The 16,234-nt window shown below is 32.9% G+C and overlaps 1 protein-coding gene across 1 annotated transcript; it reads left to right on the forward strand.

Moving 5' to 3' along the window:
• The first annotated feature begins 331 nt into the window (after positions 1-331).
• On the forward strand, positions 332-5,882 carry LOC107870535 (polygalacturonase At1g48100). Its single transcript, XM_016717092.2, has 6 exons — positions 332-906; positions 1,052-1,219; positions 3,399-3,443; positions 3,698-3,905; positions 4,348-4,429; positions 5,160-5,882. Exons 1-6 carry the CDS (start codon positions 439-441, stop codon positions 5,665-5,667), a joined length of 1,479 nt encoding a protein of 492 aa, XP_016572578.1. The 5' UTR covers positions 332-438; the 3' UTR covers positions 5,668-5,882.
• Positions 5,883-16,234: the final 10,352 nt, after the last annotated feature.

Raw genomic sequence — 16,234 nt, forward strand, 5'->3', positions numbered from 1 at the left:
GACGGAGGAAATAATATTTTTTACTTGAATATATCTGAAAATAAAGAGCGTTTTTACTAAGCTACCTTTAATTAATACCTTGAAAGCTTGTAAATTTTTAGTAGCTTCTTGGTATTAAAGAAGAGTAAAACTAAAAAAAATATACTATATTCTTATCTAAAATGAAAAAACAAAAACACCATGTATTCAGCGAAGGAATATCTCAACAGTTAATATTCTCCGTGAAAAAGAGCATTCTTGTAGACAACGATTGATTGATCAACCTAAACTCACCACGTGTCCCAAATTTAACCTTTTAGTAGCAACCTTTTCTTGTATAAATTTACAACCTCATCTTCATATGATCCTTGCCATATAAAAACTTACACATAGTACTTCAACATTGGGTTGTATTTTTTGTTGCTTTTCCTTCAATATTTTCCTCAATTTCCATCTTCAATGGAGAAGAAACTTAACTTACTATGCCTTACTATTATTACTAATATATTGTTGCTCTATAGTTATTCACTCAATGTAGAAGGAAGGCATCACATTTCCAAAAAAACAAAGACCAAAAGTATAACTAGTCATGCTCCTAGTAGTCCTGTTGAGGGTAGTGTTAAGCAACCATCACCATCACAACCATCACCACTATCACCACCGCCAGCTTCTTCTCCTAGTAATGTTGTCCCATCGGACCCAAGTTACGGAGGCAGCCCTGATTTGAGTCCTGATGATTGTGTTTTTGACGTGACGGAGTATGGAGCCGTTGGGGACGGCTCCACCGATGACACAGATGCATTCATTGCGGCTTGGAAAGCCGCGTGTCAAGTCGAGTCTGCAGTGCTCTTGGCTCCTGCGGATCGTACTTTCATGATCACTTCCACTATTTTCTCTGGCCCTTGCAAGCCTGGACTCGAATTTCGCGTAAGAACATAGTAGTACTTATCATTTTTCTTATTAGTTTTTCTGTCTTACTTTATGTGACACTAACGAGAGGAAGAGATATTTTGTCCTACATTGCCAGTAGTTTTAATATTCTATTTTTAATTTTGAATTATGTTACAAATAGGTAAATGGAGTGCTAATGACACCAGAAGGACCAGATTGTTGGCCTAAAGAAGACAGTAACAAGCAATGGCTTGTGTTTTACAGACTTGATAATATGACTTTTACTGGTACTGGTACTATTGAAGGTAATGGTGAACAATGGTGGGAGCTCCCCTGCAAACCTCACAGGGTAAGTCTTTTTTTTTTTTTTTCATTTGATCCTTCTTCAGCGTACCAGGATTCTTGCCTCGGTTATATATTTTATTACTTTGCTATTGTTTTCCTCTAAATGCGAGAACTACATTTTTTTTAAATTATTCTTTGTGTGGAGGTTCTATTGAAAACATTGTTTCTAACTTCTTTAGGTAGGATAAGGTCTATGTACAGATCACCTTTCTCAAATTCTGCCGATGAAATTTCACTAATTTCATTGTTGATTGTTGTTTTAATTCTTCTTTTTTAAAAAGCAAAAAGAAATGAACAGAAAAGAGTAAAAGAGTCCGTGAGTGTCCTTCTCCTTGTCTCTCCGTCTCTCTTTCTAATTGGATTATATTTCAATTTATGTCAATATCTTTCATCTGTTTGAAGAAATATATTTTAAGTAATAATATTTACTAATATTGCAATGAAAATTTTATATTATTAGTGCAATTTAACTTCCTATAACTTACTACTTTTGTTTCAAAATCTTTGTGATGTACTTTTTTTTTGGTTTGTCTTATTTTTATATCTAGAAATAATTTAATTTTAAATTATTTATTCATTCTTAATGAGATACTTTATAGTCGTAAAAGTATTTTTAACTTATTTTATAGGCAAAATGATCTTCTGGACCCCTTTACTATGTCAGTTTTGTAAGTTGGACACTTCTATTTACATGGTTGTCATCTAGACCCCTGAACCCACTAAAAATCAACATTTTAAACCCTTTTTGGTGAGTGTAACACACTCTCCCCACGTCAGCTGTCATGTCAGCTGCTACGCCGGTCACGTCTGCCACGTCATTTTAAAAAAAATAAAAAAATGAAAAAAATAAAAAAAAATTACATTAAATTCCAAGTCATTTTTAAAATGCTACATAAAAAATTAAATATTAAAATTAATTTAATTAAATAAGAAAAATTTATAAATTGTAGAAAAATTTGAATAATCATGTTTTTATTTTTTCTCACAAATTAAACATCAAATCCATTCCAAATAATTAAAATTCTTCTCCAACTAATTTAAATTTTTAACTACAAATTCATATGTACAAACATAATAAATTTTTGATTTTTAAATTTGAATATTTTTAACAAATTCACAAAAAATTTAATTTTTTTCAAGCGAAATTCACTAATTTTTTTTAATATTCACTATCACTCATTTTCAATTTAAATTTAAATTTTAATACCCAAAAAAATAAAAAGATTTCAAATTTAAATTTTAATTAAAAAAATGAAAAGAATTGAATTGAGAGAGAAAATTAAAATAAAAAATAAAAAGTGAACGTGTGTGGGAGGGAGGGGGCTGGAAGAGTGTTGGGGTGGGGTGTGGGGTGTGGGGACGGGATGGGGTGAGCGTGGGAAGGGCTGGACGGGTGTTGGGGTGGGGTGGGGAGGCTGGGGGTGGGGTGGGACGGGGCTGGATGGGGTGTGAGGGTTGGGACGGACTAGGGTGGGGAGGGAAAAATATATTTTTATTTTTTAAAAATTTATAAAAATATTTTAAAATTATTTTTAAAATTTTTAAAAATATTTTTAAATTAAAAAAGATGGAGGAAAAAAAGAACTTTTTTTTTTTAATTTTAAAAAATATTTTTAAATTATTTTTAAAATTTTAAAATTATTTTTAAATTTTTAAAAATATTTTTAAATTTAAAAAGATGGACGAAAAAAAGGACCCTTTTTTTAAAAAAAATTTTAATATTTTTTTATTTTTTTTAATGTAAAATTGGCCAAAAATTGACCCCCACTCGCACCCCCAGGTGCGTGGCTACACTCTTTTTGTCTTAGTCACCATCACCTTGCCACTTAGGCAAAGTCAACGGTCAAAGGGTGCAAAATGTTATTTTTTGATAGGTTTAAGGGTCCAGATGACAAACATGTAATTAGAAGCGTCCAACTTACAAAACTGATATAGTACATGTGTCCAGAAGGTCATTTTGCCTATTTTATATTACAAATTTTGATTTTTTTTTTTTACTTTTGGTGTCAATGAGATAGAAAGTATCTTTCATTTGAAATTAACAATCAAGATTGCTAAATATAGTGGCACACAATCACATTTTAACGGTAAAATATTTAAAAAGATATAGTGTATGGATAAGTACAGTCAAATTCTCGTGAATGTGCATGTTAATCAGTACAATTCTACTTGTCAAATTTCAGGGACCTAATGGCTCTACTTTGCCTGGACCATGTGACAGCCCTACTGTAAGTTAGCTTCACTTCCTCTCTTCACAAAAATTTTTTCTAGTTCGGTGAAATTTAATAATTTTAGTCGAAATCTAAATTTGTATTAAAAGTTTTAGCTACTATGTGTAAATAATTTATTAAAAACTCAATAAATTAAATTATCTTTTTAAAAATTTATAATTCATGAATTTAAAATTTTGAACTAGCCTCTGACTGTTAATTTCTATTTTCATGATGTAAGTTCTTTTGTTTGTTTGATATATTTTTGGCAGATGATAAGGTTTTTCATGAGCTCGAATTTGGTGGTGAGAGGTTTAAGAATACAAAACAGTCCAATGTTCCACATGAAATTTGATGGATGTGAAGGAGTACTCATAGATGAATTGTCAATTTCTTCACCTAAACTTAGCCCAAACACTGATGGAATTCACATTGAGAACACCAAATCTGTTGGAATCTACAACTCCGTCATAGCCAATGGTACAAACCGAACCTCTAACCAATTGGCAACATCATTTAACTTGTAGTCTTGTACTCACCTTTTACATTTTTGTATCTATATCTACTTCAAGATAACTTTAGATATACAATAACTGTAATTAATGTTGACAAATTCTAAAATTTGATGTTTTGTATGGCTAAAGTTTAAGCATACATCAGTGACATTCAGTCAGTTTTTAACTTCAGTCATTTGTTTTCGAAACATATGCACAAATGGTCGAAGTTCAAATAAAAATGACTAAAATCAAGTGAAAATAATTAAACTTCAGATAAAAATGCGTGAACTTCACCTATATTTAATTTTATTTAAACATTATTTAAGGTTTAATTTAATTAAGTCTAATTTAAGATATCGAAAAAATGGGTAGCAATTGCTCAGTGAATTTTTTACCTAAGAAAATGTAATGTATGGTTGTATCAGGGGATGATTGCATATCAATTGGACCTAGTAGTTCAAACATTCATATTGAAGGAGTCACATGTGGGCCTAGTCACGGGATCAGGTACTTTTTCTGTTCCTATTTTTCATCAAAACTTACTTATTATCTATTGTCCTTACTCTAAATTTATTAGTACTATAAATAAATTTATAAATATAATAACAGAAAGCTAATTCGTATTTTTCCTAATTAGTGCAACTAAGGACAAGATCTGTCTTTTTCTCTTTTAATAATCTTCTTAATTAATCATGGCACCGGATCTAAAGTACATGAAACATATTTCCTTTGTTTTTTGTTTTAATGTTCGTTATCTAATTAATTCGAAGCTAGAAGGTTCACTTTATGAAATAAAACACTTATTATGAAACGTAATTTCATAATTTCATTTTCGGGACTTAAACGTATTACCTTTCTTAAAGATAAAAGAACACTTATTGTCCCATCACATATTCGATAAGTACCGAACCTCACTTTTTCTTCCTTTTTTCCCACCGTTAATACATTTGTTTTAAATTTAATTTTGAAAACATTGCTTTTAAATTCTAATCTCTTAAAATAGTAATGAATATTTACTTGTTTTGAAGCCTTTTTAAAGATATATTTTAATTATATATATATATTGTTAATCTACCATTGTTATTTTTATACATAAAAGGTTTGAACATAATTAACACAAAGAATCGTTATAGGATTATTTTCTTCTATTGCAATAGCGAAATGTTATGTTCACAATTCACTCATTTTCTCGCTATTTAAGGTCTATAATACTCATTTCTTCTTTTGGTGCGTGCAGTATTGGGAGCCTAGGGGTGCACCATAGCCAGGCATGTGTGTCAAACATTACGGTCCGCAATGCCATGATTCGAGACTCTGACAACGGAGTTCGAATCAAGACATGGCAAGGAGGGTCAGGATCAGTAACAGGATTGTCGTTTGATACAATTCAGATGGAAAATGTGCGCAATTGCATCATCATAGATCAATATTACTGCCTCACCAAGGGATGTCGGAACGAGACGTCGGCCGTCTATGTGCGCGACATCTCTTACCGAAACATCAAGGGAACTTACGACGTGCGTAGTGCTCCCATACACTTTGCCTGCAGTGACACCATTGCTTGCACAAACATTACAATGTCTGAAGTTGAACTTCTACCACATGAAGGCGAACTCGTAGACGATCCCTTTTGCTGGAACGCGTATGGAATTCAACAAACGTTGACGATACCTCCGATTGATTGCTTGCAAGATGGAATGCCACAGGAAATTGGAGAGGCTGTTGAATATACCTGCAGTACCTGATGACAATTATAAGTTAGTTATAGACTTATAGCTCTATGTAAATTATTTTTGTAGGTCATTTTCATATATCATAGTATAAATTTCACTTCACTAGGCTGGTTTGCATCCCTACTAGGGATACTATTTTGTACTAACAGATATGGTCTATTTTAATGACCTAATGTCTGTACTAGGGAGTGAAATGTCTACAAATAAAATAATTAGTTTGAAGAGCTTCTCTATCCATCATTTTTTGAATTTTCAAAAATTAACCATTAAAAACGTGTATAGCATGTAGGGCAGACACATATTTCCTATCTATATCTATATTTATACCTATATACTATATTAAAAGTGTGAAGAACTTTAAAAATATTATTTAAACTTTTTGCTTTCATTAAAAATTTTCACTTTAGACAAAATTATCTTTTCAACTTTTTTTTTTAATTAACTGTTAAATCCTAATATTTAGCATTCCTAAACTATTTAGAATTCTACCCCCTCCCCACCCCCCACCCCCCCCACCCACCCCAAAAAAAAAAAAAAAAAGAGATGAGCAGTTGGTCGAAGTATATCGCCCACAATGGACATTATTTGTGGAACTTTTTAGGATTTGAGGCAGTTTTTAGGATTGGCTCCTGACATAAAAAAGAATTTTTGGACCTTACATAATTTTTTTCGTATATTTTTATGTAAGATGTGTTTTGGATTTTTTTTAAGTGAATTTTTGGTCGCATGTGAAGGCCTTTTATTAATAATCAACAATCGGCCATAGGCCAAAAATTATCCGACAATGTGATGACTCAACATATCTACGGGTTAAGCCCAATACAAAAAAAAGCCGTCCATCTATTCCAATGTTTTCCGCCATACTCTTTCCTCTAAGTTTCCAAAACAACCCTTGGACTTCCCTTATGATGCTTCCAGTTGGTTCCCTCTTTAATATCCATTTCCGCCACCTTCTCCTTTGGAAGATGAATATGGTTCCTGAGGATGCTACTGGTGATGTGTTGCTTGCACAAGAGCTTTAATCTATCCACGGTCCAATCCATTTACCTTCGTTCTCCTTTATTTTAATTCTCCTTTGCTTCTTACTTGTCACATCTTTTTCACGAGTTTGGGGTTGTTCCATTTCCTTTTGGAACCAAAGGATGTAATCGTCTAGAGTTTGCAGCTTTTCCCACAGTAAGCTTTTTCTTCTTTTTAACCTTGTCTTCCACAGTGGGCTAGTTCTTACAACCAATCCCTTATTGTGTTTCAGATTTGCTAGATGATGCAAATGTCAAATTATGGTTGACCTCCGTTCTCTCATGTTAGATCTGACGCCGAACTCCTTTACTTTTGATGAATGTTTTTGTGTGCTAACATAATTTAGCCTAGCTAGCTTAGCAGTTTCATAAACCGTATTCCATGGGCAAAAAATAATGTAAATATTCATGCTGCTACTTCAGCTGGTCTTTACTTTTCTACTTTGAACTTCATAGCTAGAAAGCCTCTAACAACAAGAGTTCTATTGTGAGGGTATGGCTAAATCGAAATTAGGCTATAGAATCGAATTATCATACTAACATGATTACCCTTATATTAGCCATTATTTATGGATTCAAAACTCATATTATTCCTAACGTGTAGCATATTTGTATGATTTGGCTTTTAGGTTTTTCCAGGATATATCTATTTGTTTATAATCATTTATATATTCTATCTAAGTGCCACTCGTTGAAGTGTGGTACTTGCTTGACAGTTGGGATTTTTCCTAGGTGATGGCGCTCTGGCGCTCTGTAGGATTTGAACCTACAACATCGGATTTTGGAAACCCACGTTCTACCAAACTGAATTTGAACTTTTTTGTATTCTTTTGATATATTTGTAAGAACATTCTATGGTCTTAATAAGAGGAGGTAGAGTGAAAGATTCGCCGGCTAAACAATGATTTGGTTATGCCCATCCCGCTAAACATAGCACAGAAGCCAACAGTAGTATGAATGGGACAAGAACTATTCGGCCTCTTTCAGGAAAGGGCCTTACACATGGGGACACTGGCTGATCCCGCCGACGACCGATGGGAGCAAGAAGTTTGGGATATATTTGGTGTTTCTTTCATCAATCATCCGGATCTATGCCGTATATCAACAGATTATGGCTTTACGTATAAAATCACGAGTTCGGACTTTTCTTTCTATCTGCAGACTGCCTAGAGACCTCTTTGAATAATAGAAAACAAGCAGCACAAAATGCTGACCGCGTGCCTGTTGAAGAATGAGCCGTGCATGCTCATTGACTGGTGATTCTCTTTTCTTTTATTCTCATAACTAAAATTTGTGCTTTATCTGTGTTAAGAATCCTTCTCCCTTAGTGATGGAACTTCATTAAAACTGTTGCATGTGATTCCTTAATGAATGATTGCCTAATTGATTCCTTTCTTTGAAAATTTGCTGAATTTTTTTCCATTGCAATTTCATGTTTTTCTTGATATTTTCAATTATTTCAACTATTTCTCAAGGAACCTTCCATACTTCTGTAATAATCTTGATCATAGCTAAGAAGTCAGTTTCAAGTATACAACCTCGTATCCCTTTGCTGTGACTATGTAATAATGCCTGCAGAATTGCTCTTGCTTTCGCTTAAATATTAGTTGTGTTACCAATTTGCGCCCACCCTGCATACTCCAAATCCCCATTGTGATTTCTTAAGACAAATTCATAAGCACTTAAACTCGAATTTTCTCTACTTGCTCCATCAGTATTGTACTTGACTCTTCCTTCTTATAGGGGCTTCCAAGTCACTAAGTGATGATATATCTTATTCTTATGAATTCCAATATATTTTATTACTTCCCTCCATTTTCTTCTAGTTCTTTTGATCCTTGGATACAATACTTGAATCAATTGATTGATTTTCATTAACACGTGATACACCATATAAATAAACTCCACTCCCTTTCCAGGTCTTATGATATTTCTTCTCTTTCATAGCTCCCATATGATTAACACAGGCTCTGTATTATATACCCTCCTTAGATTCCCGCTTCTCTCTTTGTACCACCATTCCATAATTGCTTGATGCAATTGTAGCACCTCCACCTTTATACCTGCAAAATGAGCAAAATACTTTCATAGCCTTTGGGCTATGGAAGTTGTTAGAAAAATATGATTCATGGTCTTTCCTTTTTCGTCTTCACAACACCGATACCTTGAGACAATTGGAATTCTCATTCTCTTCAAGTTATCATCTGTGGAAACTCTTTCTTTCGACTATCCATAAAAAAGAAATTATTCTGAATGGAATCCTTTTCCCCATATCTTATCATACTTTTCCCACTCTTCTCTTTTATTTTTGATCATGTTCCAAGCTGAATTTACTGAAAATTTTCCACTTGAATTACCTATCCACCATGGCTTGTTTATTTGTCCCACAGATATTTTTGGACTGACTGTCTCCTTTATATGCTCCTTCATTTCCTCTGAGATAACTTCAAGAAGTTTCTCCATATTCTATCTCTCATCAATAATAAAATCATTTGCCTCCAACTCCTCATCTCCTTGCTTGTCCATCTCAACATAATACAAGACACCCTATTTTATCTAATTATTAAACCAACAACTAAAATTTCCTCCTTTAATGTGCCACCAAATATTATGCTCCACATTCTCTCTTATTTTTATTAATTTTCTCCATACATATGAATCTCCAAAACCTTAAGCCATTATAGGTTGCCATTTCTTGTAATATTTATTCTATATGAAATTACTCCACAAGGAATTAGTAGAAGTTCTAAAATTCCACCAAAGTTTAGTAAATAATGTCTCACCTATATGATGTAATGATCTAAAGTCCAATCCTCCTTCTTTCATTGGAAGACATAGAGTTTTCTAGGCTACCAGTATTTTTCTTTAAGAGCACCTGTACTTCCCTAAAATTTTTTGTCATAATCTTATGAATCTGATCTATAACCCCTTTTTGAGGGTTCATAGCTGAGATAAGATATATTGGTAAAGACTGCAGAATAAGTTTAATCAAATTATGTCTTCCACCAAAGGTTAATAACTTATTTTGCCATTGTATAATTTATTCACAAACTTCTTCACTAGGCACTCAAAGTGAAACATTTTTCTTTCTCCCATAAAATATAGGATACCCCAAGTAAGTGAAAGAAAATTTACCTTGTCTTATTTCAGTCCATCTTCTTATTTTGTGACAAATACTTATAGGCACTTTTTCATGCAAGCATCGAAAACTCTTATCCAGGTTAATCAATTGACCTGATACATCCTCATATTGCCTAAGCATTGTCATCATCTTTTTAACTGACCCTTTCTGCCCTAAGCAGAATAAAATTACACATTAGCATATGATAGATGATTTATTCTCTCACTCTATTTAGACATATCTAACCTATGAATTCCCTGTCTTTTCATAAATTGTTGAGCCCTCTAGCCAAAACTTCAGCTGCTATGATAAAAGAGTTGGAGATAATAGATCACTTTGCTTCAAGCCTCTTGACGATTTAAAAAATCATAATTCTTTCCATTAATCGACATAGAGTACTAATTGCTTGACACTTATAACCTCCATATCATATCAATAATTCTCTCATGAAAGCTAAATTTTCTCATCACCTTAGTCAAATATATCCAGGAGACTCTATCATAGGCTTTTTCCATATCCAACTTAACTACCACATTCTAAAACTTGTTCCTCTTATTAATATCTCTTACAACTTCTTGTGCCAATAATAAATTTTTTGCAATACTTCTATCCTTCATAAATTCTAACTTGTTTGTTGATATGATATATGGAAGAACCTTTACAATCCTACCATGAATCACCATGGATATTAACGTGTTCATATATGTACTAAGGCTTATAGGTCTCAAATAATTAAACCTAGTAACCTACTCTTTTTTAGGGAGAATTATTAAGTTTGTATGACTCACATATCTGGCAACTCACTACCACAAAAAAGGTCATAACTACCCTCTTCTTTAAATTTCTTTTGAAATACCCTTTCAGTTTTCTCTCCTATTTCATCTATTGCTTTCAACACATGTCTCTTTTCATTCTCTATTTTTTGAATCTGTAGCCTTTTTCTCCTTCCCTTAACATATGCATGAAAGAACTTAGTGTTTCTATCTCCCTCATAAAACCACTTCATGCTCGCTTTTTGTTGCCAGTAAGCTTGTTTAATCCTTTGCATCTTAACTAATTTTGCTTCATCTTTGATTAACTCTGCCCTGTTCTCTTCAGTTGGATTAATCTCTAATTGCACTTCGTTAATCCTCACCAAATCTTCCTATGTAGCTATCTTCAGAAAGATATCTCTAAATGTCTCTCTACTCCACTTCCCCAAAGCTTGCCTTAATTTTTTTATTTTGCTATGCAAGATTTAAAATGGGGTTCCTACACTCTCTCCTTGCTGTATCTTCTAGTTTTCTTCAACTACCTTTTCGAAATCCTTATGCTTAATCCAGAAATTAAGAAATTTGATATGTCTTGCAACTGGTTCCTAATTCACACAATAATTTAATTGTAAAGGAACATGATTCGGTCTTTGTCGAATTAGATCTTGCACTTTTGAAGCTACAAATTTATTCATAAACTCCTAATTTCTAAGGATTCGATCCTAACTTTTGAAAGTGCATGTATCCTCAATTCTACTATTCCACCATGTATATAAGCTCTCAGTAGACTTAATTTCACTTAATTCACACACATTAATACACTGTGCAAAGTTAATTATCTCATGTTGAGTCACTGGCAACCCTCCTAGCTTTTCTGAATCACTCATAATGACATTGAAATATCCTTCCACAATGCAAGGCTTGGATATTTCTTCTGCAATATCTCTAAAATCTTTTCGTATCTCCAACCTTTCTATAGCACTGCATCTAGCATAGAATACAGTGATATACGTCTCCTTTTCACAAGCCATATGAGTAAACTTTATTATAACTTATAAATGTTTGACTCAACTTCTTCATCCCAAGTTGCATTCCAAAACATCCATATCTTTGCTGATCTATTTACATAAGCATGTTCTAATCTGATTTTTTTTTTAAACTTTCTACTTCTTGAGGCCCTTGGAAAGGTTCCAAAAGGGAAATATAAGAGTAATGTTTTTTCTTTTTAAGATCAATTAACCTTTCAAACAAATCTTGAACGTTAACTAATCTTATATTCCAAAATAATATTGTGTGCAACATCATTTATTGTTAGTAGGTTTAAAAGAGCTACTCTGTGTTTGCCTTTGCTTTACCTGCACATTGCTTCTTCCCCTCTTCTCCTTCCTCTTTTATATGTCTTAGAGATAAATTCCCTTGTTTACTCACTTTATGTATGTTTTCTTGAATAGCTTATTCATCTTCAGACTCTGCTTTATTATTTTCTTATATCATGTCTTTGTTTCCCCTATCTCCGACTTATGTTCTTTTTGCTTATCCTATTTTCTTTGTATTATAGTAGGATCTTCTGGATTACCTCTTTTTTTTTTAATTGTGGTGCCTTTTGTTTGTCTACTATTGATGCTTTCTTCTCACTTCCGTGTTTTTGCTATTCAGTTCTTCTTGTTATATCTTTGGAACTATTATTATTTTGCTCCACTTTCCTTTTCTTCATCACATTGACTACACTTTATTTGTTAGCTTCATCCTGGTTGACCTTGTTAAATTCACCTTTTTTCTCTTTGCTATTATTCTCCTCCCCGTTCATGTTGCCTTTTTCTTTGACTTCTGTTGAAATATGTTCTTTTTGTTGATTCACCTCCTCAACCTTATCCTTATTTCCTTCCCCAATTCACCCTTTTTCATTTGTATCATCCTCTATATCTAATGCATTAAATTTATTTTCTTTTTCTACTTGTTGATTTTTTGGCTTTTCCCTCTAAGTCCATCTTTGGATATATCCCTTCCTTTATTTGAGTATCGTCCTCTTCTAGCTCCATGTCTCTGTCTTTATTTTTGAAATTACACGATTTTTCCTTTATCTTCTATCTTTGTTTGTCCTCTCTGATCCTCCTTCATATTGCCTTTAACTTGTTCTATTGGATTGACCTCGTTTTCTTTCTTAGAATACATTCTGGATGTAAGACAAAACACTTTTTTTCATCGTGACCTTGCAACTTACAATTCTTGCAATACTTTGGAAAATAATCATATTTGATAGTAATCCATTTTGTTGTAATTTCTCCTGATTTCTTCCTCACTCCAATGTTGATTCTTTGTGAAAAATCTCCAAGTAAATCAACTTTCACCTTCACACGTGCACAACTTAGTCTTGTCTAATTAATTGTATCCATGTCAACTTGCAAATGTTTTTTCACTGCAGCTGCAAGATAGTTCTAGTTCTGATGTGCAATATAAAAATCGGTTTTGAGAACAAGTGCACATAATCCTTATTCCTTGAATCCCTAATTAACACATATCGATTACTAAGTACCCCTATATTCACTTCTCCTTTTAATTCTCATTGTTTTGGACTAAGCTTTCTTAAGTCTTGGATGTTTGTCCATCCATAAGAAAATTTTTCAATCACCGCGTACTCTAATTCTTCATTCACAATCATCTGTGAGAGTAGCATTTAGTAGGTAATCATTTAGTTTTAGGCACTGTTGGTTTAAGAGTAGAAACATAATTCGTTCCCACCCTTGTTGGGGATCCAGAGTCAGATGTATCGAAGGTTGCCCAACGGCCATGGTGGCTATTGGTAAATCAGTGATCTAGGGTTAGAGTTTCAGAGTAGGCTGAGAGAGCGTTTTTTACTTTAAATGTTTATTGTGTTTTGGATTCAACTTTAATGCACGACTTTTTTTACTTTTATGTTTTGTCGTGTCTTATTTTGGTTGATTTTCGGCTATGGGACGTTTGTTACTTTTAGTATTTCTAGGATTTGTAGTACACTTCTAAAACAATGAAAATATTATCTTATATAATTATATACTTATTTATAAGTGGTAATAATCTTAATATCTAATATACTTTTAAATCAATTAGAATACTATTTTATATAATTATTAATTTAAAATATAATTCTATTTAGGTGATATTTTGCATTAGACCCATTTCGTATCGCTTGTGTGTGTGTGTCTCTCTCTCTATAAATATATATGTATAATTGCTAAAGAGGATATCATTCCACATAGAACAAGCATTATAGGTTACCAAAAGGGTTGCCGTATCAACATAAGATGACACGATTGCAGGGACCGTTCTGCATAAAGTATCGTTGGTGTCCAAGAGGGCCACCCCACTTTGAAGACATATTCAATCGACAAAAGAACTAGTTTATTCAACAACTAAGAGGGTTTTTGTATTTTTATTGCAAGTCATTTCCCTCCAAACAGGTACTTGAGGAGCCGACTTCACTTTTCAAATAACAACTCACGTGAAGACATGATAAAAAACTATATACCTCTTTCATGAATTATGTTTATTACTAATAGTTTTTGTTTGAGATATTTTTTAGAGCATCCGAGAGGATGAAAATCTCAAATGAAAATCACAGGTTCGGATGACTTCAAAAACAACGCAGCACAACGTAGAACTTTTTCTTAGTAACAAATCAGGACATAGTCTAGAGAGGAACGTCAAACCCTTTGGACGTGAGCTAAAGGATGATTGTCACTACCATCAAACCACACCTCTATCAGAAGGCATGTGGGTACTTTGGAATATTTTGATTTCATCTTCACGTTCGGGATATTTCTAAACTCATACTGAGGGTAACTTTTTTTTTTTAAAATTCGAGTGACAATGCACTTAGAGTTTTGGAAATTATGTCCAGGTAAATTCTTGCCTATGGATGTGAAGGATCCCATATCATTGTTCTGTGGTTACAACCCTCTTTTCCATAACTCGATCAACTTGTCACTCATCCCGAGCTAAAGATCGTCTAAAATAACAGACTATCTTTTCTACCGATCAAGTCAAACAACAAGCAGTCTGATTTCTGAATCTCAGAGATATGTAAGTTTGGATCTTTCTTGAAAACTCGACTATATTCCAACCTCCCCCCAATCCGCATATTCCCTAGCTTTACGATTTTATCAAAATTCAAAAATCGGGATAGCTTGTGAATTTCTCGAAGATCATGCTTAAAAATTAAGCTTTATAAACTACAAGTGTTCTGAATTCTCATGCAACCTAAGATACGTAGGAAATCTAATATCGGGATCCAGCCATAACTCTATTGAACTCGTGCGAAAGCCAACCTCTTTGAAAAATGAATTTGTGGTCAAACAAAAATTAGGAACATCAAACTCCCTTTGTCTAGGGTTACTTACATCCATCCTACCCAAAGGGAGGGACAGTTGTTGACACCTAATTTTTGCTCTCTACGACTAAGTTTAATTCTAAGTTTCTTCGCTTTTAATTAAAATTATAATATTTATTTTATCCAGTAAAATTACTTCGAAGTATTTATCTATGTAATTTTTTCATTTTAAGTAACTATTATATATTTTCATATTTGCATATATGAAATTATTATAATTTTGTTACTTAAATAATTGTTTTACGAAAATTGAATTTTAATCAAGGTTCATCTTAAAAATTAATTTAAATGAGTAAAATCTTGATTAAAATATAATTTATTTTTGAAAATAATTCATTTGAAAAATATTTATTTGATTTTATCATATCAAGAAGCTTGAGATTAAACAAGGTATTAATTCATATCGAATTTTAATTTAATTTAGACGATCTATTAAATTTGACCATAATTAAAATAAAATTGACTATAATTGCAATTGGCCAATTGATTTTCAATTTGACCAAAAATTTAATGAGATGACTAAATCTTAAATTGATTAGGATTATTTTTTAAATAACCCCAAAATCCTTCTACCCAACCTAATACCGCACCGCCCCAGCAACCCAACAGTCACCTTGACTAGACCCATTTTTTCCTTCTCTTTCTTCAACAAAATAATGCACAACAACTTCATCAACAACGTGTAAAACCCGATCCCCATATCAATCAAACAACTCCAAGAGAACCGAACAACAACCCAACAAAACCGACAATGATTCCAACCGGGCAAACCCATGACCGGTATGGTGACCCAAACCTGAACCCGCTGACCCGTACAACAACACCAACAACCACTAAAATCAAATTCAAATCTCAGAAATCAAATTTGAATTTCAAATTTGTACTGGATTGTACAATTTTATCCTCTACTTTATCCTCTAACAAACCTTTTTCTTAATTTCAAATTTCTAAAATACCCCTAAATTCTTTCTCCCACGTTGGTGGATTAAAAAAATTGAAACCCCATTCCCTTCTATAGAAAGCTCCTTGTAGAGCTAAAAATTCAAGTCTCAAAGAGTTGAAAAAAGCTTTTTGAGCAAAGAGTTAATTTTTTTCTTAGTAAAATATTTAGAAAAGTGGTCAGCTAATCAGAGTTCGTGAAAGATTGCCTTTTCGGTGATGGTCAAGACTTTATTGAAAGATTGAAGTCCCATTTTGCTACTCCTAAAAAGGTAAACATACCTTTCCTTTTTAGTTTTGTTATCATTTTCTTCTTCATCTCCTTCTTCATAGTTGCATAGTTATAATCTTGTATGTTGGGATTGTTTGTTGTAGCCGGCTT

Source organism: Capsicum annuum, chromosome 5 (assembly GCF_002878395.1).
Source record: "Capsicum annuum cultivar UCD-10X-F1 chromosome 5, UCD10Xv1.1, whole genome shotgun sequence".
Taxonomy (NCBI): Eukaryota; Viridiplantae; Streptophyta; class Magnoliopsida; order Solanales; family Solanaceae; genus Capsicum; species Capsicum annuum.